At 41.9% G+C, this 27,614-nt stretch overlaps 2 protein-coding genes across 4 annotated transcripts in view; one reads left to right on the forward strand and one right to left on the reverse strand.

Moving 5' to 3' along the window:
• Positions 1-27,614, forward strand: part of EYA3 (EYA transcriptional coactivator and phosphatase 3) — a 160,795-nt gene that overhangs the window by 92,001 nt on the left and 41,180 nt on the right. For 2 of the 3 annotated variants that reach the window (XM_029619178.1, XM_029619176.1), the window contains exons 6-12: positions 1,086-1,228; positions 10,928-11,065; positions 14,156-14,241; positions 15,546-15,729; positions 22,423-22,565; positions 24,736-24,819; positions 27,288-27,377. In XM_029619178.1, coding sequence (XP_029475038.1) covers positions 1,086-1,228; positions 10,928-11,065; positions 14,156-14,241; positions 15,546-15,729; positions 22,423-22,565; positions 24,736-24,819; positions 27,288-27,377 — 868 coding nt within the window. The remainder of the gene's footprint in view (positions 1-1,085; positions 1,229-10,927; positions 11,066-14,155; positions 14,242-15,545; positions 15,730-22,422; positions 22,566-24,735; positions 24,820-27,287; positions 27,378-27,614) is intronic. The other variant, XM_029619177.1, reaches the window with a different exon arrangement.
• The window catches only part of XKR8 (XK related 8), a 114,485-nt gene continuing 88,414 nt past the window's right edge, over positions 1,544-27,614 (reverse strand). Inside the window, exons 3-4 of the mRNA XM_029619175.1 lie at positions 9,924-10,001; positions 1,544-3,044 (exon numbers count right to left, since the gene is read on the reverse strand). Of these exons, the coding sequence (XP_029475035.1) occupies positions 9,940-10,001 (62 nt within the window). The 3' untranslated portion in view covers positions 1,544-3,044; positions 9,924-9,939. The remainder of the gene's footprint in view (positions 3,045-9,923; positions 10,002-27,614) is intronic.

Below are 27,614 nucleotides of genomic sequence, written 5' to 3' on the forward strand. Positions count from 1 at the left end.
ACCAGGGAGACAGATATAGCGTCCTGCATTTTATATAAGTGAAGAAACATCATAAAATTCATAGCTATAATAAACATATCCAGTTTGGTTTTACATTTAAAATGGCTACCTTCCCACTCGGAAAGTCAATACATTTGGAGCTTGCTGTAGTTGAAACTCCAAATATTGGGATTAAAACATTATCTTCAGGTGTCAAAATAAATTTTCATTGTGTACCATGAAGTATTTCTGAAATGTAAAAAGCAAACAGTAATGCCAATATACTACGGTAGAAGAAAAATAGTACCTTCAAGTTGTCTTTTTTTTTTTCTTTTCTTTTTAAGATTCTTTCAGATTCTCCCCATACACCCAATGGAATAGTCATGTTTGTCATGTGATATTTATTTAACATTTTTATATACCGAAATTCATGTAGCAATGTTACATATCATTTCGGTTTACATTATAACATTTATAATGTTACACTCTCTCTAATTGGCTAGATTCATTTGTGGCATTGCCTGTATGGTGGTATGGATATGTTGTAGGAGTGGATGAAAGTTCGTTGATCCACTTTACTAAAGTAGTCAGCTGTTTAGGTCTAGAAGTAAGATTTGTTTTGGTCTAAAAGTAGGGCAAAGGTCTGCAGGTCAGTTTGCTGCAGTATTTTAAAAGAAGATTTTTGCAGCTTCAGGAATGGAAAAATCTACTAGCTGATAGGCAAAAATATTTGCAGAAATCACTGTGGGTCCAAGAATGTTAAGAATTGGGCAAATTTTCAACAGTACATTTTGTATGTTTTGACTTGTATTATTTTTAATTTTTTTTTTACTATAAACTATTCTCTTTTTCCCAATCGTGGGAAATCCAAACCCTTGGGTAAACTGTTGCAAGCAAACTGATTTTCAGATTAATTTTATTTGGTTTTTGCTTTTTGTCCTACATCCGCCAGAAACCTCCTGTTTGCCTTCTAGCGTATTTAGCCTACCTGTTATTGTATGTGTTCTCTTGATTGAAGATCTCTCCTGTGCATGTTCTCCAGTCATTGCACATATTTCTGAATAAATGCTACAAAATGTGAACATTTATTTTTATTTTCTTCTTAGGCCATACCCACACATCCTTTCTGTACCCATAGCAGAAACAATGACAGCATATTCTGGCCAGACGCAGTATCAGACATTGCAACAATCGCAACCCTATACTGTATATCCTCAGGCATCGCAACCATATGGTCTACCTCCTTTTGGTAAGCAGGGGCTCAAAATATATACACGATTCCATGCATCATATGAATCCATATCAGCAAGTCATGGTTTGTTTGTTTATTTGCGTGAAAGTTGCACATGTTTTAGATATACATATAGAGCAGACTACTAGAAAGATGCAAATATCTGGGCAATCTGAGGCTCCCATAGGATAACCCAAGGGTCCAAATTCAAATCTCCTCTACTAGTGCTTCTGTGTGATCATGGAAGTCACTTTATCTCTTTTTTTTTTTTTTTTCTGTTCCAATTGTGTTTATATATTATACCCCCCCCCCCCACACACACACACACCACCTTTTTTTTTGTTTGTTTTTGTTAACTTGAAGTGCCTTGCTCAGTCTCCTGCAGATGTCAGAGCAGCACCTCTGAAGGAATGGTCTGAAAGTGTGTGTGCGTGTGTCACTTGCAGGTTGGATCTTTGAACAGAGCAGGTGCCATACACTTGCCAGCTTCCTAAATTGTACTAGAGACTATTGTTTGGTCTTTCTATGCAGGAATGACCCGTCTAGTCCCCGACAGAAATGAACCACCATTAGTCCTTCCTGTTAGCGGGAATGCTGAGGGGAAACAAAAAAACACATGATTTCATTTTCCTTTTCACTCATCCTTTCCCCAGTGGCTCTTGTTATAAATGTCCAAGTTCATTTCTAAAAGCAGATCCCCCCCCCTCTACATTTCCCAGAGCAGATTGTAAACATATCTATTGTAAAGACACAGGGATTGCAAGGATCTCTGCTTTAGCTATAGGAAACCCTGTCCTTGCAGTATACGACTTGAGGAACCAAGCAAAAATTCAAGAATATATGCCACTTACAAAGGGCTAGCTTATGGGGAAGCTAACAGGGTGCAAATTGGAGCATGATAAACATTGGCTATTGGGCTGATAAGTTATGTGGAACTTGGCATGACCAGGTAAGTCTTGAATTTTAATTATTGGCATGAAATTACTGAGCTATACTTTCTGGTTTGGAATTTATTTTTTTTGTTTACCTTTTACATGCTCTTTCTTGCCTGACATATTCCTATCATTTTTTACCTTCTTTCATGAAGTCTCTTTGCCATCCAGTTCCCCTCAAAGAACCATTGTGCATGGCTCTGTCTTTTCACTTGTCTAGTTTTTATCAGAAGTTTGTCTTGTGTGGAGAGATTACTTACTGGGGGGGAGGATTTAATTAGCATTAATGAGGGTGTCATTGTTTGTAGCATTTCTTCTTATGCTCACTCATATGTCTTGTCAGGTACAGCGCCTTGTAAAAAATCTTCACATCCTTGTATGTTTTTCACATTTTACTGTCTAAAAAATACAAGTCAAAATGCATTAAAGTAGGAGTTTGTTTCTCTGATCTACATAAGAAGAAACAAGGTGCTTAAACTTTGTCATATGTTGACAAATCTGCACAAGACAAAGTGAAAATCATAATTTGTGGAGATTTAAGAATGCTCCTCTAGAATCAGATATTATATATAAATGGGGTATTAGCTAGCCATTGTTGTACTTGGTTTCACTTTACCGCCACCAGACTACTTAGTCATCCAGCCCAAAGAATTTTTTTTGCAGTAAAATATTTGAAATATCGAATCTGTAACAAACTCAAAATGTCAACAAACTAGAAAACAGACTGGACACCAGCTGGTGTATCGTAGAAAAATTTCATCAGGGCTTGACTGTATATAAATTACTTATCTCAATAAATATTGTTCAAGGAATTGTCTTGTCTCCATAATCGGTAGACCAGCTTGTCTCAGGGGTCGATTGTAATCCTTACAGGCCATCTCAGTGTACCACGGTTTAAATGTCTAGATACAGAATGACATAACACAAAAGAGCTATTTGTTGTTAAACGGCACTAGCTGAACGTTCATCAGAACAATCATGGCTACTAGGTTGCTGACAAGTTTCATAAGATTTTATGAAAGATTTTCATAAAATTTTCATAAAATCTTATGAAAATTTTCATAAAATCTTAAATAAAATTTTCATTAAATTTTCATAAAATCTTATGAAAGACTTCATAAGATTTTATGAAAGTTCTCTTTTAATAGTTTTCCTGTATACTTGTGTTAATGTATTCTGCCTTGAGGCGACTGTTTTAATGTATTTCCGCCCTGGAGGCGACTGTTCAGTTCCTTGTAAACCGGTGCGATATGTATTCTTTACAGGAACATCGGTATATAAAAATTAAAAATAAATAAATAAATAAGTTGTAATATTGCTAAATAAAATACACTACAGTCACACCTAAACTTATTGGTCTTGATTGATTACACAAACTGTACAATATGTCATAAAAACACCAGTTCAGGATCAGATTTCAATCCTGCAGGCTTGTTGGTGTTGAGCCAATAGATCCAAGATTATTCTAATTGTAAAAATCTATTAGCAAAGTCTCCTCCCCGCCAATCTTTATAACTAATATCGATCACACAAAAACAGAGCTTCAAAGAGATGGCCATGTTTACTGATCTATACAAGATATTCTACACTTTTGTCATGAAAGAACAATTCTAGAAATATTTCAGAAGTAATTATTGAAGGAAGAAGAAAAAAAGCAGTCTGTCTTGTATAGGTCTCCATACCCTTTGTCATAGCAAACCCAAATTAACTGTGGTTCAAGAATTTTCATAAAAGACCATAATAAGTTAAATAGAGCCCATTTGTATCCTGTCACAGTAATTGAGCTGATTCAAATACTCCTAAATGAAAAATCAAGCTGTTTCTGTTGTATGAAGTGATTTTAAAGTAAAGGTCAAAACACGTTGAACAAATTGCTTCCAAAAGAAGTCCAGGATAACGTTATTTAAAGCTACAGATTGGTAGATGGCTATATGAAAATGTTAATGTATTTTGAATATCCCTTGAGGCATCATCAGATCGATCATTTTAAAGTGGGAATAGTTTAGACATTGCTGCGATCAGGCCATTCCTCCAAAGTCTGTAGCCATGGGTTAAGGAAATTGTGGTGGAAGGTCACTATGAGGCCTAAAATTACTTTGAAAGAACTGCAGAGGTCTGGCTAAGACTGGGAGAATGTTGATTGTTCAGCAATTTCAAGATTATTTATTTTTTTAATTTATTTAGCATTTTTTATATACCGAGGTATAGCAGAGTTGCCTTCACTCCGGTTTACATTTATAACCACCTGTTACATTAAAAATTAAAAATTTAATTTTAACAAACTGAGAACTGGCATATAATGTAGTATAAACAAAACAAGATATACAAAAGGATAGGTACATTGAAATATCTGAGTTCAAATCATAAAAAGGAGACATCTGTAGCTTGAAAGCAGGAGAGATTGTCATAGGGGGGAGATTGAATGTTAGAAGGCTATGGGATTATATTTTAAGATCATTGTGCGTGCTGTCATTAATAGTTTGGCTGAGCAGCCAGGCTTTTAGGTCTTTTTTAAAAGATTTTATGTTTTCTTGAACGGTTAGGTAATGAGGTAACGAATTCCATAACTTTGGGCCAATGATGGAGATGGCTCTGTTTCTGGTGGAAGACAGTTTGGCATGTGGAAGTGATGGAATCACTAGTTGAAGTTTACTAGTTGTTCTTGTTGGGCGTAGAGAACAATGGATATGTACCCTGTTTCCCCGAAAATAAGACATCCCCCGAAAATAAGACCTAGTAGAGGTTTTGCTGAATTGCTAAATATAAGACCTCCCCCAAAAGTAAGACCTAGCAAAGTTTTTATTTGGGAGCATGCCCGTCACACAGAACACCAGAACATGCAGCTGTGATATTTTTACCCTGCAGGATTCACAGTTAGTTGTCATCACAAACAAGCATAACCAGACAACTATTCAGAATATAATAAATGTTCATTTTTTTGTTCAACAATATATGTGAATTCTTCTTCATGGAAAAATAAGACATCCCCTGAAAATAAGGCCTAGTGCATCTTTGGTAGCAAAAATTAATATAAGACACTGTCTTATTTTCGGGGAAACACGGTATGATGTCATCAAGGGCAGTGTAGTCTGCTTTATAAATTGCTTTATGAAGTATTGAGAGAACTCCATAAACATGGCCTGTGTGGGAAGTGCTGACAAAAATCCATAGGATATTCCACATAGTGTTTGCAAAGAAACCCTTAGAGGACACTGCACGCATTTGGGAGAAGGTTTTGTGATCCGTTGAGACCAAAGTGGAACTTTGGTTTCAGTGCTAAGCGAATATGAGTGGTATAAAACAAACATAACACATCATCCTGCTAACACTTGAAATAAAAAGCCCGTGGGGGAGTCATTTGGGCCACTAGATGACTTAGGTGAAAAAGGTCAGGGAGGACAAGGAAAATAGCTGAGAAACCAAATTAATTCTTTGCCTCCTTACTGAGGAGGATGCTGGAGTCTTTCCCATACCAGAAACATTGTTTATGGTGGTGACTCTGAGACACTAGATGGAATCACTGTGAAACTGGAGGATATATAATAACTCAGATTGTCAGACTAAAGATTCACAAATCATCAGAACCGGCTGGTAAAAATGAAATGGCAGACCTGTTTCTAGTGATTTGCAACCTATCATTTAAAACAGCCATGGTACCAGAAGACTGGAGGGTAGCTAATGTGCCACCAGTTTCTAAAAGGGGCCCAGTGGTGATCCGGGAAACTTTAGACCAGAGAACCTGACCTTGGTGCCGAGCAAAATGATTAAAATTATTCTTAAAAACAAAATTACTGACTGCATAAATAGAGATGGTTTAATGGGGAGAGTCAACATGGTTTTTGCGAAGAGAAATCTTGCCTTACAAATGTACTAGATTTTTTTTTTTGAGGGTGTAAATAAACATATGGACAAAGATGAATCTGTTGACAATAGGGTATTTGGATTTTCAGAAGGCATTTGACAAAGTCCCTCATGAGTGATTCCTCAGGAAATTGGAAGGTCATGGGATTGGAGGCAGTGTCCTATTGTGGATTGGTTACTGGATAAAAGATAGGAAACAGAAGGTAGGGCTAAATAGTCAGTTTTCCGAAAGGTTGTTAGTGGTATGCTCCAGGGGTCTGTACTGGGACCTGTGCTCTTCAGCATATTCATAAAAGATCTGGAGAAAGGAGTAACGACTGAGGTACAGATGACACACACAATTATTTTGAGTCATTTAAAATGGCAGTAGACCTTGTGAGACTAGGAGACCGGGCAGATGCAATTTAATGTGGACAAGAATAAAATAATGCACGTAGGGAAAAATAATCCCAACTACAAGTACATGATGCTGAGTTCCGTATTAGGAGCCACCAGCCAGGAAAAAGACTTTGGAGTCCTTGTGGATTATACTTCGAAATCTTCGGCTTAGTGTGCGGCAGCAGATAAGACAAAATGTTAGGAATTATTTGGAAGGGAATAGAGAACAAAATTGAGAATAATCATAATGCCTTTGTATAGATCCATGGTGCGACTGCATCTCGAGTATTGTGTGCAGTTCTGGTCACCACATCTCAAAAATGACATAATAGACATGGAAAAGGTACAGAGAAGGGTGACACAAAATGATAAAGGGGATGGAAGAGCTTTATGGAGAAAGGCTAAACAGATTAGGGCTCTTTAGCTTGGAAAAGAGGTGAGTGAGAAGAGAAATTTATAAAATCATGAATGGAGTGGAACAGGTCAATAGCGAATGGTTATTTACCTTTCAAACATTAAGACTAATGGCACTCCATAAAACTAGCAACTGGCAAATAAATAAATTGTAGGAAGTATTTTTTCACTCAGTGGACAATCAAGCTAGAGAATCTTTTGCCAGAGGGACATGATCAAGACAACTAATGTAGTGGGATTCAAAAGAGGATTGGACGTGTTCCTAAAGGAAAAGTCCGTAACCAGTTATTAACTAGGTAGATGAGGGAGCTTATCCTTTTTCACTCACTACATGCAAATTTTCTCTCATGCATATTCATTGTGGGTATCCTGAAATCCTGACTGGCTGGGGGGGGGGGGGTCCCCAGGACAAGGTTGGGAACCACTGAACTAGATCCACTGTTTGTTTTTGTCAGAAGCCCTGCTTGTACTGTCTTCCGTGATGCGCAGTTGCTTCTGTTTGCACTTGCATCACTCCCCTACTTTAGGCATCCCTGCAACGCATGGGGATTTGTGTCTTTTTCTTGGCTTTCTTTGTAGAACCCAACACTTCTCCAACCTGGTGGGTCTGCTGCCTCGCAGGCAGAGGATGGAAGCAGTGCTCCAGCACTGAGCGATTTACTGGTGTCCTGCTCAGACAAGCCTGTAGCTTGGTATTCATCCATGTGTGAGGACTACCATCCTGATTGTCCTAGGAGAAAGCAGAGTTGCTTACCTATAACAGATGTTGTCCTAGGACAGCAGGATGGTAGTCCTCACAAAACGCTTCCGCCTCCCCTGGGAATTGGTTTCTCCATATATTAGCTATATCATGGACTGAGGGACTCTGCCTAGGGGCAGAGTAATGACTACAGCTGCACATGCTCAGTAGGCATGTTTGAGAGTTCTAGAATCTTTGAGATCAAAGTTCCGGACCAGGCTCCATCCAGTGATGTTGACCATGTGTGAAGGCTAACATTCTGCTGCCTAGAAGAGCACCTGTTACAGGTAAGCAACTCTGCTTTCTCTTAGTGTCCTCAGCATTTTCTGCTTCCCCACCCCTAAGGAAGACCCCCACTTTCTCTCTTTGCTCCCCACCACTCCAACCTCTCCGCCCCCTGCTCAATCTCCTCCCCCCCCTAGTTGTCTTGTTCTCCTTTCCTCCAAGCAAGACTTCCAACTTTCTCTATGCACCACCACCTCCCAAGCTTGACCTGCTCTTCTCTACCCCACCAGGCTCAAATCTTCCCTCCCAGAAACACCACTGCCCAGCTTTGTCGCTCTTCTCCCTCTATGAGCAAGATCCCCAGCTTTTTCTCTTTGATCCTCCCTCCTCCAGCTTGATCCTCTGCCCAGCTCTTTCTGTGCTCCCTGCGCTCCCAGCTCTTTTTCACTCCTACCCTCTAGCTCAGGGGTGAGCAATTCCGGTCCTTGAGAGCACCAAACCAGTTGGGTTTTCAGGATATCCCTAATGAATATGCATAAAATTTGCATACAAACAAGGCAGAATGCATGCAAATCTTTCATGCCAGGTTCATGTGAGGCCTCTTCTCAAAGAACTTACTTTATTATGGGACATTAGTGATGTTTACACAAGCCTCTCTGAAGCTCATTGTTGATAGTTGCTTCAGCCCACTGAATTGATAAACTCTTTGCTCCTGTGAGCACTCAAATACAAGGTGGTTCTCTGCACCAAAGTTGTTGCCTGAGACACTTCTGGAGTTCCATCTTCTCCTTACCCCACATGCCCACAAGGGACAAGCAGCCCTCGTGAACCTGGACTGTGGGAAACTATTACCTTTTATTTAAGGCAGACCAAAGCCATTGGAGCATCCCACGCAGCTTTACCTACATTATCTACCCAATAAACCCAATTTTCATATGGGTGTAAAAGGTTTCCAAATGGCTGTCAGACTGCATTTGTTGTTGTTACATCCTAAAAGTCTTGAATCATGGAAAGACGTGCTAGGACTCCTACTTTAGGGTGAGGGCAATGTCTGTAACCAGCTTCACAACTTCTATCTCCAAGGCTAAAGCATGAAGTTCAGTTCTGTTATTCACTAAACACAAGTATAGAGAAATCTTTTCACATCAGGACTTTTAGGTTTTATTTGATGGCTTTTCAGAAGCTACTTCTATGATGATGTCCAAAATCCACCCCAAAATGGTACATTTTTACTAGTTTTCCAGTCTGCTGTATATTTTTTCCTTAGTTACAAAAAACAAACAATTGATGTACAAAACCTCTCTTTTGTACCTTAGTATTTTTCCATAGGATGTAGCAAACCCTTAGGAGTCTATTTTAAAATGTCCCGCGCTCACACATGGACGCACCAATTTTATAACATGCACGTCAGCATGCATGTTATAAAATACGGTTCCCACGCGCACATGCACACCAGATTTTAATGTCCGTGCATGCATGTGTAGGCAGGTGGCCACCAATACAAACGGCGACGGGATTGGCAGATTCCATGTCCCTCCTAGTCCGCTCCAATTAAGGAGCAGACTGGGAGGGAACTTCCCTATACCCTTCCTACTCTGCCTCCCTTTTCCCCTCTCCTCTCCTCTACCCCTAAAACCCCTTTCCCTATGTTTTTTCCCTTTATTTCATAACTTCATTTAAATAGATGCTCTGCACACTGGCTGCCTCCGGCACACGCTTCCCTGGGACAGTGTCTAATGGCATTGTCCCAGCCTGCCCCCTTTAGCTGGCCTGGCACTTCTGTGCATCTCGGGGGTTACGAACATGGCCAGGCCCTTTCGAAAATGCATGCGCAGGGTCCAGTCACTCGAATTTTACGCGCGCAGGGCTTTTAAAATTTAGGCATGTGCCAGCTAGTCTGTGTATGTGCTATGCTATTTAAGACTTTTATCTTTGGAGAAAAATTATTTACTCAAGTATCCTTTCTTTTAACATAGTATTCGAAAAGTCTCTTCGTATGCCTTTTCCCCTGGGTGGAAGTTTTCCCTTTCTTCTCTAAGTTGGCTGTACCAAAGAAATTTAAGCCATTGATCCCAGCAATGGCTTGTATGTGCTACTAGGAGGCAAAGCTTGTGGCGCGTGGAGATTACACCTCCAAGTCAGTACACTGTGCGATTTAAGTTACCTGGCATATGGACTATTCAAATGCGTTCTTTAATGGACAGTTGCTGATGATAAATTCTCCCATTAGAGAATGGGAACCCTGTTGATAAAAACAAAAATAACAAATAATGAAATTATACTATGCTGCTACTTCACTAAGTATATTGGAGGATTGTAAGTGTAGGTTTGGATAGAATATTTCTTTGGAAATAAGTACCTAAAATATCTCTTTCAAGTATACACGATTGAAATATAAGCAGAATTGTCATGGGTTCTACTTAGGAATTTGCTTTGGGCATTTGCCTGGTTGGTCACACATTGGAACCCAGTAGAGCCTCGATCAAATTGTGCAACTTTCACAGAGTGGGATCTACTTTCATGTATTGGCCTGCAGGATGGTAATAGCCATAAGACGTATCAGGTTATGCAGTCATTTAACTACACTTACTGCACCTCTCAGCTGCGTTATGAGGAAAATGCTGGATCCCTTCGAAGTTTTGTCTAGACCCCACTTTAGAAGAACAATCTAACCAAAAAAATCAAATTACAACCCTCAACATTCCTTTTACTAATATTGTAAATGTCATTAAACTAGAAGCGTTTGTATTTTCAGATCATAAAAAAATGAAAATATTTTTTTAAATTAATAAAAATTACCAAATTTATAGTTGACGGTCATGCATGGTATTTTTGACTGTCATAGAGATGCTATGCCTTATCACAAACCTACATGATCTCTGTAGATTAATAGCAAAGCGTGAACAGAATCGAGATTTCTGCCTTAGGACATGATTAGTTGCTTTACTGTATGTCCAGGAGTACACTGCATGAAGTTTGTTGGATTGCATCGCAGCTTGCTACTGACTCTCATTTCTACTGGCTGGGCTAGCCAGGTTCTTTTTTGGTAGTAAAGCACAGTATGTATTGGACTTGCAATGAGGTAGAGTAATCTGGAAATGCAGAACATAAGCATGCTAATTTATCCCACCTATGCTGTTTGTAATTAGTCCAATTTATTTGATTCAGGTGCACTGTGGCCGGGTATCAAAACCGAAAGTGGTTTAATTCAGACACCATCTCCAAGTCAGCCCAGTGTTTTTACCTGCACGACAGGGCTAACCATCAGCCAACCCAGCCCAGCTATCTATTCCTATCCTGTGCAAGGTAAATTGGCATGATTATTATTCTACATTTCTTTAGATAACCAAAAAACAAAGTTGCAAGTTTTATATACCAGAGCCACTTTTTTCTATTAAAATACTTTTTTTTTTTTTTTTTTTTTGTGGATGACTCTCTTAGGAAACCTTTGTTCACATCTGACAGTTAAAGTAGGGTTCAGTTAACAGTGGGACTAGAGAAGGGAGAGTGAAGACCTATCTCATCACGGGTGTAACTGGTTCAGTGAAATTTATCAAGTAAAATGTTTTACAGTGCAATATCATTTGAAATGTTAAACATTTTTTTTAACCACATTAAATCTCTGCGGGTAGGGGAAAATAATTGTATTAGGGAGATTCATTCTGTCGTCTGATTTTTGATAGTGGATCCCATGATTTTTATCATACATCTGTAGTGGGCCTCTAAGAAAAGAAATATATAAAAACTTGTTTTTACCTGCATGCATCCCCTGAGAAGCAGACTGGGCCAGAGATAGTTAGGAGCTAGGGGAGAAAAGATTAAAAAAAAAATGGAAGGAAAGCAAAGTGAAATAGAGACAGGAAACGGAAGCTGTGGACGGGATAATGGATTTAGGGGAGAAGGACAGGAGCAAGAATCTGGTGAGAGAGAGAGGCAGGCAGGTGAGAGAGTGCTGCAGCAAGTTTAGATGTCAGCTGGAAGGGAGGAGACGGGGTGAATAATCTGTTGTAAATTCTGCCCAAGAGCCTGCAAAGTGCAGGGGGGCCCCCAGGAAAGAAGCAGGCCCCGAACCCACCACCCCAGTGCTTGATTTCTGGTGGAATCGGCCAGTGCAGGCCAGGAGGAAGAAGACGTTGACAATGGTGGTAGAACTGGCACTCTTGGGTCAGAGAAAGTTGCAGTGACAGAATCAGCCTGGGGCTGCAGCCTTAAAGGTTTGGGGGAAGAGGGGAGAATGTGTTGGTGGAGAAGGGTAAGGTAGGAGAGTGCTGGGGTCGAGCATTAGGAAAGAGGAGAGGACTGGGGTCAGCCTGGAGGGTAGAGATCGGGGGGAGCACTGGCAGGGGAAGAGGCGGAAAAGATCAACCTTTGGAGTCATAAGAGTGCTGGGATTGGCCTTTTGGCAGGGAGGCGGGGAAGAGAGTGCTACTTCCCACCCCAGATCACAAGAGAATGACCCATCATCTTTCTATTATGGGGACCCTCTGCTTGAGTCAACACTCTTTGCTCAATAAGGTTTCCATAACTTACATTTGTTGAAATTAGACATTTGACATCAATGCCAAATTTTTCTTTTGTGATGTTGCCCATATAAACCCCTCCTTGAATTGGAAGATTATTGCTGAAACAGGCTGTAGATTCAAATATTTGTTCCAGATACAGAGTGACTGTGACCAGACAGCTACACAAATCTTCTGTCAATGGAAATCCCCTTCGGTTCTGCATCAGTGCATTGAAAGAGGAATACATTATTGCGGTTTGAGGTTCATATTCAGAAAGCCAGTCATCCAGGTAAAGATACCTGGATATTCAGCAGACGTTATGTGGATAAGTTTTCTACTGAATATTCAGATATCTTTAGATCTGCAATTTGTGTGCACCTACTTGTCTACACAAATTTATCCGGATAGTGCTAAAAATGGTGATCAGTTAAATGTTAGCCCACCTCAATATACCTCCAGCCCTGCCCTTTTTTGTCCAGATAACTTTGCTCAAACAATTTGTGAATACATCGTTACCCGAACAAAAGAGGGATATTTTAAGGGGGTAGATTTATGTAAGTAAAAGCCAATTTTACTTGTATGAATCTTTTGCATATCAGCCTCAAAGTGCCTTTAGTCCTTTAGGTTGCAATAACCTTGTCCGTGTAACGGTTAATACTTTTCACATTGCTTGTGAATATCCAAACCATGGATATTTGACCTAGCAGGACATTAAACTGCCAGGACATGCAGTCCTTGTCAAACACCATTTACTACTTTACTGTTGACTTTGTGGGAGCCAATGCAGAAATACAAGTTTTAGTATTGTCCCCCTCAGTATAAATATTTTGACCCACTATTTAAACTGTCATCCACCCAACCAGTAGGCATTATAGTAGGTAAACGGCTATAACGCACTGCAGCGTTCTTTCCATGGTAGCCGAGGCTTTGCTAGAGTTTACCTTTTCCCAACTTTTTATTCATGTAGACTCAAAATAAAGGGAAAATCTTCCTACAGTGTTGGCGCTCAAGTTGCATGACTGCTTCCAAAGCTTGACATTGTTATAATTGAGCACACTAAGGCACAAGCAGGTCCATACAGTAAAGTGCACTCAGCCGAGCGCACTATTTAACATGCAGTTGGATGCGCGTTTGATACGTGTCCACTACCCCTTATACTGTAAGGGGTTTAGCACGTCAAACATGCGGCCAACCCCCACCCTCCCGGAAACTAATAGCGCTCATCACATGCAAATGTATGTTGAGGCTATTAGTCATTCACTCAGGATACAGAAAAAAAAAAGTGCTGCCGATCCGCCCAAAAAAGTGTACAAAATACTGTTTTTCTGTGCATCCTCTGACTTAATATCCTAGTGATATTAAGTCAGATCCTAGTGATATTAAGTCATAAGTACCAAAAAGGTTTAAAAAAAAAAAAAAAACCAAAACAAAATTGTGCTGGCTGGTCAGGGTAGGAAAACGGACGCTCAATGTTACTGGCATCCATTTTCCTAACCCATGACTGTCAGGAGGGGTTTCCTCTGCTAAAGGGACGCTAGGGACGCACTATTGCCCTTAGTGCCCCCTTTTTAGCGTGACCCCTCATTTAAATATAGTATTACTCGCCCAGGAGAGGTGTCTGGGTGCGCATCGGAAGAGCAGGCGCTCAACGTGGAACGCTTGTTCTCCTACGCTCCTTACTGTATCTACCTGTAGGTGATGCTTACTCAAGGTCACACAGGGTCCGTGGCAGAGCCAGGATTCCTACTCTTATCCAGATCTTTCCTGGCTTGTGGTTTGGTGTTCCATCTGCTTGACCCCCCCACCTTTCTCCTGTGTGTACATGTCCTTCCTTCCTTTACGAGGTGGATTGTTTTCTGTTAGTCCTTCATTCACCTGCTTTCTCATCTTACAGCTTCAGGTACCAGTGCCAGCCCAATCTCGAGCTCCACAGCAATCGCCAATATTTCAGCATCGCCCGTTTCCAACATTTCCCAGCAGGTAATCCGGTTTAAATTGCTGTGCTGTAAATACTTTTGAAAATAGTTTAGTTGAACTGCAAGCAAAAAAAGGGGTCCAACATTTTCTTTAAATTAACATTTTGGAATGCCTGAGCAGAGATAAGGTTACCAGACAAGTCATTGTCACCTAGGATAGGCTAGGCCTCTGGGGGGGAAATCAAAACTACATCCCCTTTGTATACACGGGGATGTAGTTTTGATTTCCACCCCCAAAGGTCCAGCTAGCAACTCCATGCAGGGTAATAGGTTAAAACCAGAATTGACAACGTCTCTCCTAGGTTTATGAAGTTCCCTGGTAACTGTAAATATAATAGTCTCCAGTACCATTTAATACTCCTACGGGTACCATTTAATACTCCTATGGTTCTGTTGTGAGGAGGAGTCCTATAATTTGCATTTCTGAGGCATGGGGTGGGGAAGGACTTGCTTAACAGCTTCTTCCTGCTCCTTTTGGATTTTCGGCTCCCTTGGAGTGTACCACAGCTGGGGCTATGGTGCCATGAACCTTCCTCACAGCTGTCTGGAAGGGAGGGAGAGGGTTCACATTTTAATCAAATCGCCCTCCCCCTAAGTTTAGCCAAAACATTGCAATGAGAGCCCTTTGTGGTTCCCCTCCAGATCCTGGAAAGAAAATGCTCTTTAGCTGCCCAGCAGATGTTGAATGGATAAGATTTCCTGCCTATGCAGCAGGAGCCAGGTCTTCCACGTGCTCGTGCACAGTATTTGCATTAACTTTGCACCAGTTCTCCAAGGGAAAGTATGTGCAGGTACATTCCCTTGGAAAATTGCCCTGGGAACAAGAACCCACAGATGTTAGCAAAACTATGCATGCTGTTGCATTCCTTGCCCTAACCCAGCCCCTGGCAAAGCCCTCCATTCAGTGAGGGTAAAAGTTAGGACTTTTACCTGCAAGAAAAAAAAAAAAAACCTCTTACCTGAATAAGTGGCTTTTGAAAATTGCCCTTGTAATTTTAAACTGCTTAATCATGCCAGAGGAATCTGGAGGTTTCAACCTGGAAACTGAGGTCGGAGGCAGCAGTAGGTCCAAAGTGGTGGCAAGGAATGAGAGAGAGGCTGTAGTTACTGAGGTTCAGACACGGTAGCTGACACTGGTCAGTTAGCTGAACTTAAGCTGACTTTGGTCATCCACTTACAGTAAAATCCAGATGATTGTTTATTAGAGAAATGTTTGCATATTGTGAATGTTTCGCTGCAATAATTGGACCTCTGGTGGTGGTGTGTTTTTTTTTTTTTTTGTTTTTTCTGGGTTTTTTTTTTAACTAGGAGTACCCCACATACACAATCCTCGGACAAGCACCATACCAGCAGTGCTACCCCAGCTCCAGCTTTGGCGTCACATTGCCACCCAGCAGCACTACAGAAAGCACTACGTTGAGTACAGCTACCTACCAAACTGGAAAACCAAACACTGTGCTGACTGATGAGGCCACACAGAGACTCTCTTCTGGTAATTATCACAAGCTTCCCCAGATCTCTGCTGGTATTACATTTATTTATTTATTTATCGAGTTTTATATACCGTCATTCGGTTTCGCCATCATAACGGTTTACAAGTTTTAATGGAGTACAATATATTAATAAGTTAAGATAGACATTATGATTACTATTCTTTAACTGTAATTGTTATGTTAAATATACAAGTTCACATGGTTGCGAGAGGTTATAAAGAAAAGGTTAAGTATAGAGGTTATCATTTAGCCCTACTCTCTCTTTTTTTTTTCTATCTTCTAACCAGTTGGCAATCCACAATAGGACACTGCCCCCTATCCCATGACTTTTTAATTTCCTAAGACGACTCTCATGAGAGACTTTTATAAACGCTTTCTGGAAATCTAGATACACTATATCAACTGGCTCACCTTTATCCACATGTTTATTTACACCCTCAAAAAATGTAGAAAATTTGTTAGACAAGACTTCCCTTGGCTAAACCCATGTTGGCTTTGTCCCATTAAACTATGCTTATCTATATTTTCAGCAATTTTGTATTTCACGATAGTTTCTACCATTTTGCCTAGCACAGATGTCACTCACTAGTCTGTAGTTTCCTGAATCACCCCTTGATCCCTTTTTAAAAATTGGTGTTACATAGGCAACCCTCCAGCCTTCAGGTACCATAGATGTTACCGATAGTTTACAAATTTCCAACAGCAGTTCTTGCAGCACTCTGGGATATATATACCATGTGATTTGCTACTCTTTAGTTTGTCAGTTTGCCCTAGTACATCTTGCAAGTTGCCTGAGATTTGTTTCAGCTCTTCTGAATCATCCATCACCTTTAGATATAATTTCTGGCATGGGTAAATCTCTTACAGCTTCCTCAGTGAATGCATGCATGTTTTAATTTAGCCATTCCATAGAGTAAAGACATTACTTCTTGGTTTTTAATTTTATCCAGTACTTGGTAAGCATGCAAAAATTCAAAACTAGAAAAGTACATTGTATACTATGAGCCACTCAGCTTCCTGCCGAAGGACACACTAACATTATCCCTTAAAAAAAAAATTAGAACTTTTGGGTTTCTCTGTGATTTTGAGATTTTAGATGTGCAGTTTAATGACTTAAAAATCAACTTTTATTGACCCAGAAATTTTCACCTCTAGATCTTAAGAACCTCTAGATCTTAAGAACATAAAAAGTGGCAATCTGGTCAGATTAATATTCATTGAGCCTAGCATCCTGTCTCCAACAGTGGTAAACTGGGTCTCTTGGAAGTACATGGCAGATCTTAATGGGAAGATCCATTCCCCATTGCCCACTCCCTGAAGTAAGAGGTGAAGATCCTCTCCCCTCCCGCCTGCCTGGTCCAGTTGATACCTATCCTCCAGAAACTTGTCCAAACTTTTTTTTAAATGCAGCTATACTACTAGCCTTGACCACATCTGCCAGCAACAAATTCCACAGTTTGAGTGTTGGCTGAAAAGAATACTTTGTTAAATTTGTTTTAAATCTGCTGTCATTCAGTTTTATGGAGTGGCTCTTTATACTGCTTGAAAGGGTAAATAATTGTTCCCTATTTACTTGTTCCACATATCACTCGTAATTTTTTCATAGCTCTTCTCCAGGCTGAAGAACGCCAAGCTTTAGAGCCTTAACCCACCATAGATTTATCTAAATATAGTCTTAGTTTTATTTTCTATTCCCTTCCGAATAATTCATAGCATTCTATTGCTTTTTTTGTCCCCTGCTGCATGTTAGGCTACTCCACATGAGGCATAGCCTAATGGTTAGAGCAGGAGGCTGAGAACCAGAGAAGCCAGGGTTCCAATCCTGCTTCTCCCACAGATGCTCCTTGTGACCCTGGGGAAGTCACTTCATCCTCCATTGCCTCAGGTTCAGCTTAGATTGTAAGTCCTCTTAGGGAAATAACTACAGTACCCAAACTGTAAATCGCTTTGAGCTCAGATTCGAAAACTAAAACCCAAATCCACCAAGCTAAAGATTTCAGTGTATTGTGACTTCCAAGGTCTTTTTCCTGAGTGGTAACTGCTAATGTGGAGCCCTACATTGTGTACATCTAGAGATCAGAATTCAGTGGGCTGGTGAGTGGTAAAGTTACCTGGATATCCAGATAAAGTCATCTGGATATCTTTGGGACCAATATTTTCCAACCAGACTTGCATGGCCAACATTAGCTAGGTTGTGGCAAATTTCAGGGCTCACGGTCTAAAAGTAACCATGCTCCCAAAATGCTTCCATCTCCGCCAATTTGTATCTGGTAAGTTTTGGGCTGCTATAATATAGTCATGCATGCGTTTTTGAGAGACTGCTGCAAATATGGTTCCATTTCCATTATCACAGAAGATTGTTTTCACATCTTCCTACAGGCAGAAAGTTGTTACTGTCATCTCTCACCTCCACTTCAATTTGCATTCCTCTCACCCTGCACCATAGATAAGACCTCTCTTCTACAAGGCTAAAGGCCACCACCTGTTGGTTCGTAATTAACATAATTGGTTTAGAAAGAGCCATTCCTGTTCTGAATTCCTGTCCTCCTATTAATGAAAGTTACTGCAAATCAAACACCAAGTAGCTTATCTGGGGCTGCACTGTGCCTTCCAATTTACTGATTAAAACATGTTAGCCAGACAGTGTTCGGGGAGGTGCAGTATTCATATCTCATGTTTTGTCTGTGTAACTTGAAATATTGACCTCACAGTTTGGATGTGTGCTTCATTTTGCACTTGTCTACATTAAATTGCATCTGCCATTTGGATGCTCATTTCTCCAGCCTCACAAATCTCTTTTATAGTTCCTGACAGTCTGCTTCTGTTTTAATTGCTTTGAATAATTTTGTGTCTTCTGCAAATTTGATCACTTTGTGTAATCCATACATTTTAAAATCAGTAAATTGAGTAGATATGAATTGGAAGGCATAGGGCAGTCCCAGATAAACTGCTTAGTATCCATTTTGCAGTAACTTTTATCAATAGAAGAGGACAGGAATGGCTCTTTCTAGGAAGTACCAATTATGTTAATTACAAAACAACAGCTGGGGGCCTTTAGCCTTGTAGAAGAGATGTCTTATCTATGGTGCAGGCAAGAGGAATGCAAATTGAAGTGGAGGTGAGAGATGACTGTTCTTCCTGTAGCAACTTTCTGCCTGTAGGAAGATGTAAAAACAATCTTCTGTGATAATGGAAATGAAACTATTCTGGAACCATATTTGCAGCAGTCTGAGAAGTTCATGCATGCACAGGGTAGCCATCTAGTGGAGGAACCAAACTAAAGGCTAGGGATATGCAGTCAGAAAATTGTTAGGGTTATTTCTCATTTCAGTGCATGCTATTTCCATTTAGTGTGCACTAATTTCTTTAGGGTCCACTAATCAAAATGAACCAAAAACAACAAATGCACATCCCTGCTAAAAGCTGGGTTTGCTTTTTCAATGGAAGCAAATCACATTTTCAGATAGAGCAGCAGTGATGGCACATCCACAATCTCTGAAGTCAAAATCTGTTTGAATGTCCTGCCAGAGATACTTATGAGAGTCTAAAATATTAATCACTTTGTCTACAGCAACATGAATCAGTGGTTTAGTGATCATTTTGTCTAAAGCAATGTCACTCTTAAACCATTCATCGTCATGATATGGTTACTGCCTAAGTATCAGGCCAATGAAGTAAGGGGCATTCAGCAGAAGGCACAGTTTTACCTATGGCTGTGCATGCATTTGGTGTGTGTAAACCTTGATGCAGCAAGGAGTTTTATATGCACAAAATGTGCCCTTAAAACTATGCATCCTGCTTAACGCCCTTGCATGGAAATCCTATGCAGTTGAGGGCATTACAGCCCCCGCCCCCTGCTCTCCAATGCAGAGAAGTGTGCTGTCCTAACCCAGGTTTTCTTAGCACTGGCAACGTTATTACTTATCAAAAATGGAGTAAAGTTTCCAGCACTGATTCTGTCTTCCTAATGCCTTAGAATGAAGCAAGTGAAAATCAAAATTTAACAAAGAGATGGTGGTAGCAGTAATGTGGTTCCATCTCTGTCTCTTTTGCCCCTGGTCCTATCTACCTCCCTCTCTCTGGCTTTTTCCTCATCTTCCTCCGTGTCTTTTTCTCTTGCTGCCATCCCCTTCAAATTTTAAAGGTATTTTTTATGCAACGAGTTTTTCACTACGCTGGTACCAGTGATGAGCCATGAGTCTTTCTCTCCTTCTACATTTAGCTCTAGCCCAAATGCATCTGCTGATGCTCTTCACCACCTGGTTAAACTGTGCGTTCAGCAGGTGTTGAATGCACATTTTAATTCAGTATGCACACATTTTAACTCCTAATACATTAGCATAAATTTGGCATACTGCATTGGGAATTAAAACAAAAAAAAACACAAATGTAGCTTGTGTGTTAGGAAATTGTGTGCTGAATTTCAGCACATGGTTTCAATGCTCAGCTTTCTGCATCAGCTTGTATACTAGTTGTTCTCATCCCTGTCCTCAAGTACTCTCAGGCTAGTCTGGTTTTCAGGATATCAACAGTCAATATGCTTGAGAGAGGTTGGCATGTTCTGCCACCAGACTGGCAAAGGGGGTACTTAAGGTAGGTTGACAACCACTGCACTATACCAGCCTATGAAAATTATTGCCAAGCCTGACTCTTTCCCTGCATTCCTATTCGAGCTCCTCCCACTTCTATGCCCATTGCTTCTCCCCTTCACTGCCGCCATGAGCATCACTCCTCTCCGCCATGATCACTGCCAGCATGCCTTCTTCCTCCCTCAGCAAACGTATGCAGGCTTTACTGAGAACATTGCACTGTGTACGGGATTGTGTGATTGTCCTTCTGGCTCTGCAGCAGTGCCTGCATACCATATAATCTCATGACTACCATTTGCGGTTTGTGAGCTTTCAAATAGTATTCTTGAGTTCCATTTTATGTACATGTACTTAGCTCACTTATCACAAGCACAAAACAGGAAAGAACTTTTTCTGATAGGGTTGCTCGATATTTTAATTTAATTTTCATCCTATACCTGAAGCTGTAAAATATTTTTAAACAATTTGCCAAAGTTGCTGTATAGCTTAGAGTCTAGCAGCTTTTAAATAATTATTTTTAAAGTTGTAACTCGCTTTATCACAAAGCAATTACCGTATTTCCACGACAATAACCCGCCCACGTATATAACCCGCCCACACACATAACCCGCAGGTTTTCAAGATTTATGAAAAAAAGTTTTAATATACCCCGCCTCCTCATATAACCCGCAATTCAAAAAAAAAATAAATTTTTAAATACCTGTCGGAGGGCCGCGTGGGTCCAGGCGGGCGGCGGGAGCCGGGTGGTCGCGTGTTAAATCTAGGCCGCGGGCGGGTGGGCGCTTGTTCCAGGCGGGGGCGGGTGGACGCGCGTTAGTTCGAGACGGCCGGCGGGTGGTCGCGTGTTAAATCTAGGCCGGGTCGCACAGGCGCGCATTCATTCACTGCCGGTGGGGGCAGCCCCCACCGGCAGTGAATGAATGCGCGCCGAAAGCAGCTTGTTCCAGGCGGCGGTGGCGGGTGGACGCGCGTTAGTTCGAGGCGGGTGGTCGCGTGTTAAATCTAGGCCGGGTCGCTCAAGGCAATCTAGGCCGGGTCGCTCAAGGCAGTCACATGCCGTGACGTCACGGCATGTGACTGCCTTGAGCATCGAATCGCAGGGGTCGCATTCATTCATCCAGGCGGAGGAGCCGGCTGCTTTCGCCGCTACTGCCTTGAGCGCCGAAAGCAGCCGGCAGCGGCAGCTGAAAGCAGCCGGCTCCTCCGCCTGGATGAATGAATTCATTCACTGCCGGTGGGGGCTGCCCCAGCCCCCACCGGCAGTGAATGAATGCGACCCCTGCGATTCGATGCTCAAGGCAGTCACATGCCGTGACGTCACGGCATGTGACTGCCTTGAGCGACCCGGCCTAGATTGCCTTGAGCGACCCGGCCTAGATTTAACACGCGACCACCCGCCGGCCGTCTCGAACTAACGCGCGTCCACCCGCCACCGCCGCCTGGAACAAGCTGCTTTCGGCGCGCATTCATTCACTGCCGGTGGGGGCTGCCCCCACCGGCAGTGAATGAATGCGCGCCTGTGCGACCCGGCCTAGATTTAACACGCGACCACCCGCCGGCCGTCTCGAACTAACGCGCGTCCACCCGCCCCCGCCGCCGCCTGGAACAAGCGCCCACCCGCCTGCGGCCTAGATTTAACACGCGACCAATCAGGAAGCGGCCGGGCGCAGGGATAGGACGGACTCCTCTCAGCTGCAGCCTATTCAGAGTCGGGAAACTTTATTGGTTGTAAAATTTTTTCTGGATAACCCGCCCACGTTTATACCCCGCGGGGGGCATGCGGGGTAGGTAAAAACGCACATTACCCGCGGGTTATATGCGTGGAAATACGGTAACTGGAATATAAAAGAGAGGGAATTTAGGGCTGCCAAGGGCAATTAGTAAGAGTAGAACATGGCACTAAGTAGACAACCATTATGAAAATCACAATGTAAAACAGAAAATATATTGTCAGATGGTCCTGCTAGAACTCTGACGATTGACTAGTCCTGAGCTTTTTCTGTTAGATACCACTGGGGCTCCCAGCTTTCCTGCCAGAGCCTGCTGGAACTCAAAAGTGAACTTTTTAAAAGAGTAAAGTACATCTAGTATCTTTTTCTCCAGGTGATCCTCCCGGCAGCCCATCTCCTCCACGAGCAGCAGCCAGGAAAGAGTTAGATGAGCAGAATCGGAAGGCCATGGCTGGAAAAAACCGAGGCAAAGGGAAGAAACAGGACGCTTCATCCACAGAGGATAGTGAGCTAGAAGTATGGGAACACCTTTTGGTATTGGCTTATACTGTGGGGCGTCTCCCTCACAGGCATTCTCTCTCTCCGCAGCCAGACTGCCTCGATTCAAAGTGTTTTCTGGACCATGTTTCTCTCACGAATAGGCTTTTTGTGTAAAAATATTGGAAATACATAGTTTGAGTGGCCCATTTTAGCTTTTACAGCATGTAAACACTTTCCGCATGGAGATGCATGGCTCATATAAAGTAGTATGCACTTCAGGGTGAAACAGGTCAAGTTGTGGAGTTCTTTTTCTGGTTCAACAAATCAAAATGTTTCTTTCAAATTTGCAGGGTCTCATGCCAACCAAACATGATCAGTTGTGTCCACTAAGCAACTCTCTGAGGAAACCACAAAGCTTATTCTTTCCTGCTGGCTAAAATTGTGGTTTCCTTTAAAAGGGAGAGGACCAGAAATTCATTAATAATTCTAACCATAAAAATAAAGTATGTTTGTGTTGGGGGGGGGTGGGGGGGGTGTTTCTACTTCCGTAGAAGTTCCTATAAGAAAATGGCTCCCTAACAATCTGTAGTCCTGGGGGAATTCTGCGCTATTGCAGAGCGCAGAATTTGCACAGAATTCCCCCCCCCCCCCTTGCGCAGAATTGCCATTTTCTGTGCAGAATTGCAAAATTCTGTGCAGAAAATAGCAGAGGAGACCCTGGCATGCTGCGAACAGAGCATGTCCCACGTGTGCCGCAGGACGTGCTCCGTTCGTGGCAAAGATGAAGGCCCGGGTGCGCCGTTCGCGGCAAAGATGGAAGGCCCCCGTGTGCTGCGAACGGAGTGTGCTCCGCTCATGGCGAAGATAAAGGCCCCGGTGAGAGAGGGGAGGAGGTGTGGGGGAGGGGAAGGTGAGAGAGCATGGAGGGTAAGGGGGGGTGGATGGGATGCTTGAGTGTATGTTTCAGAGAGGGAGCCTATATGAGGTGAGGGATGTGGGGGAGGGGAGGGTGTGAGAGAGAGCATGGGAGGTAAGGAGGGAGTTTGTGCTGGTGTGTATGCAAGAGAGGAGAGGGCCCTGTATGAGGGGATGTGTGTGAGCGAGAGAGTGAGGGAGCCTGTATATGGGTGTGTGTATGTTTATTAGAGAGAAGGAGCATATGTGTAAGAGAGGGAGGGACAGAGGGAGCCTGTGTGAGGGGGGCAGTACTGAGAATGGGGTCAAACTCTGGGACTGGCAATAGAGTGGAAGGGGTTCAGCCTAGAGGTGGAGGGGCGAGATACTGGCAGGTGGAGGAGTTGGGGCCTGCAAGGGCAAAGTGGCCAGGGGAGTAGGGAGAGCGAGTGGAAGGGACACTCTTACAGTGAATTTCTAGGGAAATTCTGCTCAAAATATTTAAAATTCTGCATCTTTAAATAATAACTTTTAATTTAAAATGTAATTACTTAAAGACTGTCATATAAATTGTGTTATTTTGACCAAAAATAAAGTTTGCAGAATTTTAAGTTTTTGTGCGCAGAATTCCCCCAGGAGTAAACCTGGTCAAACACTCGTCCCCTCCACTCGTCCCATTAGTAAAATGTAAACAGTAGAAAGAATCCAGCAACTTTTTAAAATAGTTATGGCCTTTATGTGCTCCTGGGAGCCTTCTCATTTCCTTTTTAAGGAAAAGGGGGATCTATAATGGGAGTGTGAACGTGCCTTAGCATCTTAACGTAACTACATATGTCTGGGGCAACATTGTAGCTTTAGTTAAAAGGTCTAGTGAATAAAGCAAAATAGCACTGCTTCCAGTCTCATAGAATCTGTACTAATGACACAGAACATTTATATATTTGGAGCTGACCTTTAACTCTAACTTTGAAACATCTGAAAATCCAGACTTAATGCCGTATTGCTTGTATTCCTCTTACATTGGCATGTCCATTCTAAGTGGATTTCAGTCAAACATACATAAATATAATTCATATTAAAAAAATTACATGATTATACAAACACTCAGACAAAAATGGCACAACACAATAAATAAAGCAAACAAGAATTGGGAACTTAAACAGTAAGACTCCCCTAGGTTTCTCTAATGGCACATTTCATGCTCATGTTAGAGATGTCATTACGTCCAACTGAAAGCAGTACAGCTTTGCTGCTCACAGCTGATAATCTGTGATTTTAAATTGTGACATGCATTTTTTTATTGTCTTGGTAGCGTGTGTTTTTGTGGGACTTGGATGAAACTATTATCATCTTTCACTCGTTGCTGACAGGGACATACGCACAGAAGTATGGGAAGGTAAGTTAACAGTCCTTTGTTTGGAGTTAAAAAAAACCCATATCTACATTACAGCTGAAAGTGTTTTGCTGCTTAACCCACAAGAGACTATCTCTGGGGTATGCAACATGCAGATGGTGGCACAACATTGTGTTCTTCACCTGGAGGGCTCTTGTGATCAGCAAAATAGGTCTTGTTTTAAGCTGGAGAACAGGATAAACACCATGCAGTGATTGACTCATAGTACTTTAACTCTAGCCCCCAAACGCTCCTCTTTCCATCTCCTTCAGACCAGCATGATAATGTACAGATGTGTACAGACTGATCACCTTGGGCATGAAAAACAAGATATGAGGACTAGTAAGTGTAAATGCAACAGTCTGGCTAGAGCTGGTATCCTAGGGCCATTATCAGGGCCTCTCTTTTGTCCATAGGGATCACAGTTGATTGGAAATGCTGTTTCAGAGAAGTACCTGTACTTCGCCCTAAGATGAGCCAATGTGCTTTCACTACCTCTGTAGGTCACCATTTTCTGGGTTCTATTTCAGTCTGTCCATCTCACGTAAGACCTCAGGGTGGTACTTTAGCCATGCCTGCATTGCTGATGGCATAGCCCCAGAAAACAGTCCCAAGGCCCTGGTGTTCACCCTTTCACCAGCAATGAAGTATAGGTTAGACTTGGAGGGGACATAGTAATATAGTACATGACAGCAGATAAAGTCCAGTTGGTACATCCGGTGTGCCCAATTGTCTTCCTCTGTCTAGTTTTCTACTGCTTTGGGTAGATGAGAATATGCATTCCCATGCTTAAGCCAACACTGGCTCCCTCCCACCCCCTACCCCATGCTTTACCAGACCTCTCAGGCCCCTTCCCACCACTGCCCTCTATATCTGTCCCAAGCATGCTTATTGATATGAGGGTTGTGACTATTGCCACTCGGCGCTGATCATCCCATGTGAAAGCTCTTTCATTTCTAACTGAGAAAAAGTGGATGATACTGCTGCCTTTCATATGTACTTCTGAAGCAAAACAAATTGCACCAAAGTATAGTTTTACTTTAAACTAACAGGAAGTGCCTTCAGCCAGTCATATTCTCTGAATTTTTATGAGACTGGTGCCTTTCGTTATATACTAGTCCTTGGCCACTCGGCGAGAGGTGACTCTGCTAGGTGCCACAAATGTATTCATGGTGCCTGGAGTCGGCCTCAGATTTTAGAAGTTTTAAACAAACTGGGACTCCTTTTGCCGGTATATGCTTTTGTGTTCACTAGAGCTTCAGACTTGGAACTAGTTAATCTGCTTTTCAAGCAAGAAAGAAAGTTGTGTCTTTTAAATGTGGTACTTTGTTTTTGACAAAAATTCTGTTCTTGGCTGCCTTCTGTCACCTCAGCATGTAAGGCAGTCTTTGAAAAAGTAATCTCTTCTACTTGTTCCCATCCATCCAGCCCTTACCCACAAACCCCATTTCTTGCTTTTCTTATATGTTTTTGGGGGACACAGATTCAACTTCTCTCAGATCTTTCCTAACTTCAATTAAGCTCCCCAAACACTTACAGGCCAATGCGCAATATCTGTGCAGGAAAAATGGGTGCTTGTGATTGAGTGCCTGCTTTCCTAACGGGGGCCCATCCACCTCCCCGGGCACGCGATGCGGTAGGCAAATGAGCCACTGCGTTAAAAAGGAGGGGCTAGGGGAAATTGTGCATCCCTAGCGCCGCCTTGATACCAGGCACCCAGGAGAAGTTGCTGTGCGCAGGTTTTTAAAACAGACGCTCAATTTTACGAGCATCCATTTTCCTAACCTGACCACTGTCGAGATTTTGTTTTTTGGGTTTTTTTTCAACGTTACTTTTCTAATCAAATTTTGGGGCTCCTCAAAACTTAACACCAGCTACGAGGCCGGTGTTAATTTTTGAGGGTTAAAATGTGCACGTCGGGCGCGTGGTAATTTTTTACATCAGGGGGTAATAGCTAACTCATCAGCATTGCATTTAGATGTAACGAGCGCTACACCATGGTTTGGACTCGATGATCCCCTTATTGCATCAGAGGTTATGGACACACAACCGCGGGTTAACCTGTGCGCCAGCATGAGTCACGGTATTGCATTGGCCGGTGATTTGTCTGTTGTCTGCTTATAAACTTCATGGAGCAGGGACCGTCTCTTATGTGTCTTTACAATGCTGCGTACACCTTGTAGCGCTATAGAAATGTTTAATAATAGTAATTGTGCCAGATATGCAAATGAGCTCTGTATTATGAAGAATTCTAGTGATACTAAATATTTTCACAGATCTGAGACTTGGGCTTAGAAAATATTTTATTCATTTGCACTGAAATTATTCTGGCTACTTTATATTTAAGGCAAGAGTGTTTTATGCTATATATTCAATGGTATTATTGGATGTAAATAGATGTTTGTCTCTGCACGCTCTCCTGGTGTACAATTCTGATCTTGTGTGTGGTTTTTTTATTTTTATTTTTTTAGGATCCAACAGTTGTGGTGGGTTCTGGTTTGGCGATGGAAGAGATGATTTTTGAAGTGGCTGACACACATTTCTTTTTCAATGACTTGGAGGTACAAAGCTTAAACATCACCCTCTTGTTGTGCTCCATTTTTCTGTGGCAAAGGAAAATGCATAAAGAATGAAAAAAAAATAGCAGCTGACAGGTAAGAGCATGTCTCTTGCAGAAGGAAGCAGCTCAAAGACACAAATCGCTCATTTCCGCCATGCCAGTTCCCATTGTGACCATGGTTTGCATCCTGTGTTGCAGCCATTTTTCTTATTGCTGATGATTCCTTTAGGGGGGGGGG

This window comes from Rhinatrema bivittatum, chromosome 11 (genome assembly GCF_901001135.1).
Source record: "Rhinatrema bivittatum chromosome 11, aRhiBiv1.1, whole genome shotgun sequence".
Lineage (NCBI taxonomy): Eukaryota > Metazoa > Chordata > Amphibia > Gymnophiona > Rhinatrematidae > Rhinatrema > Rhinatrema bivittatum.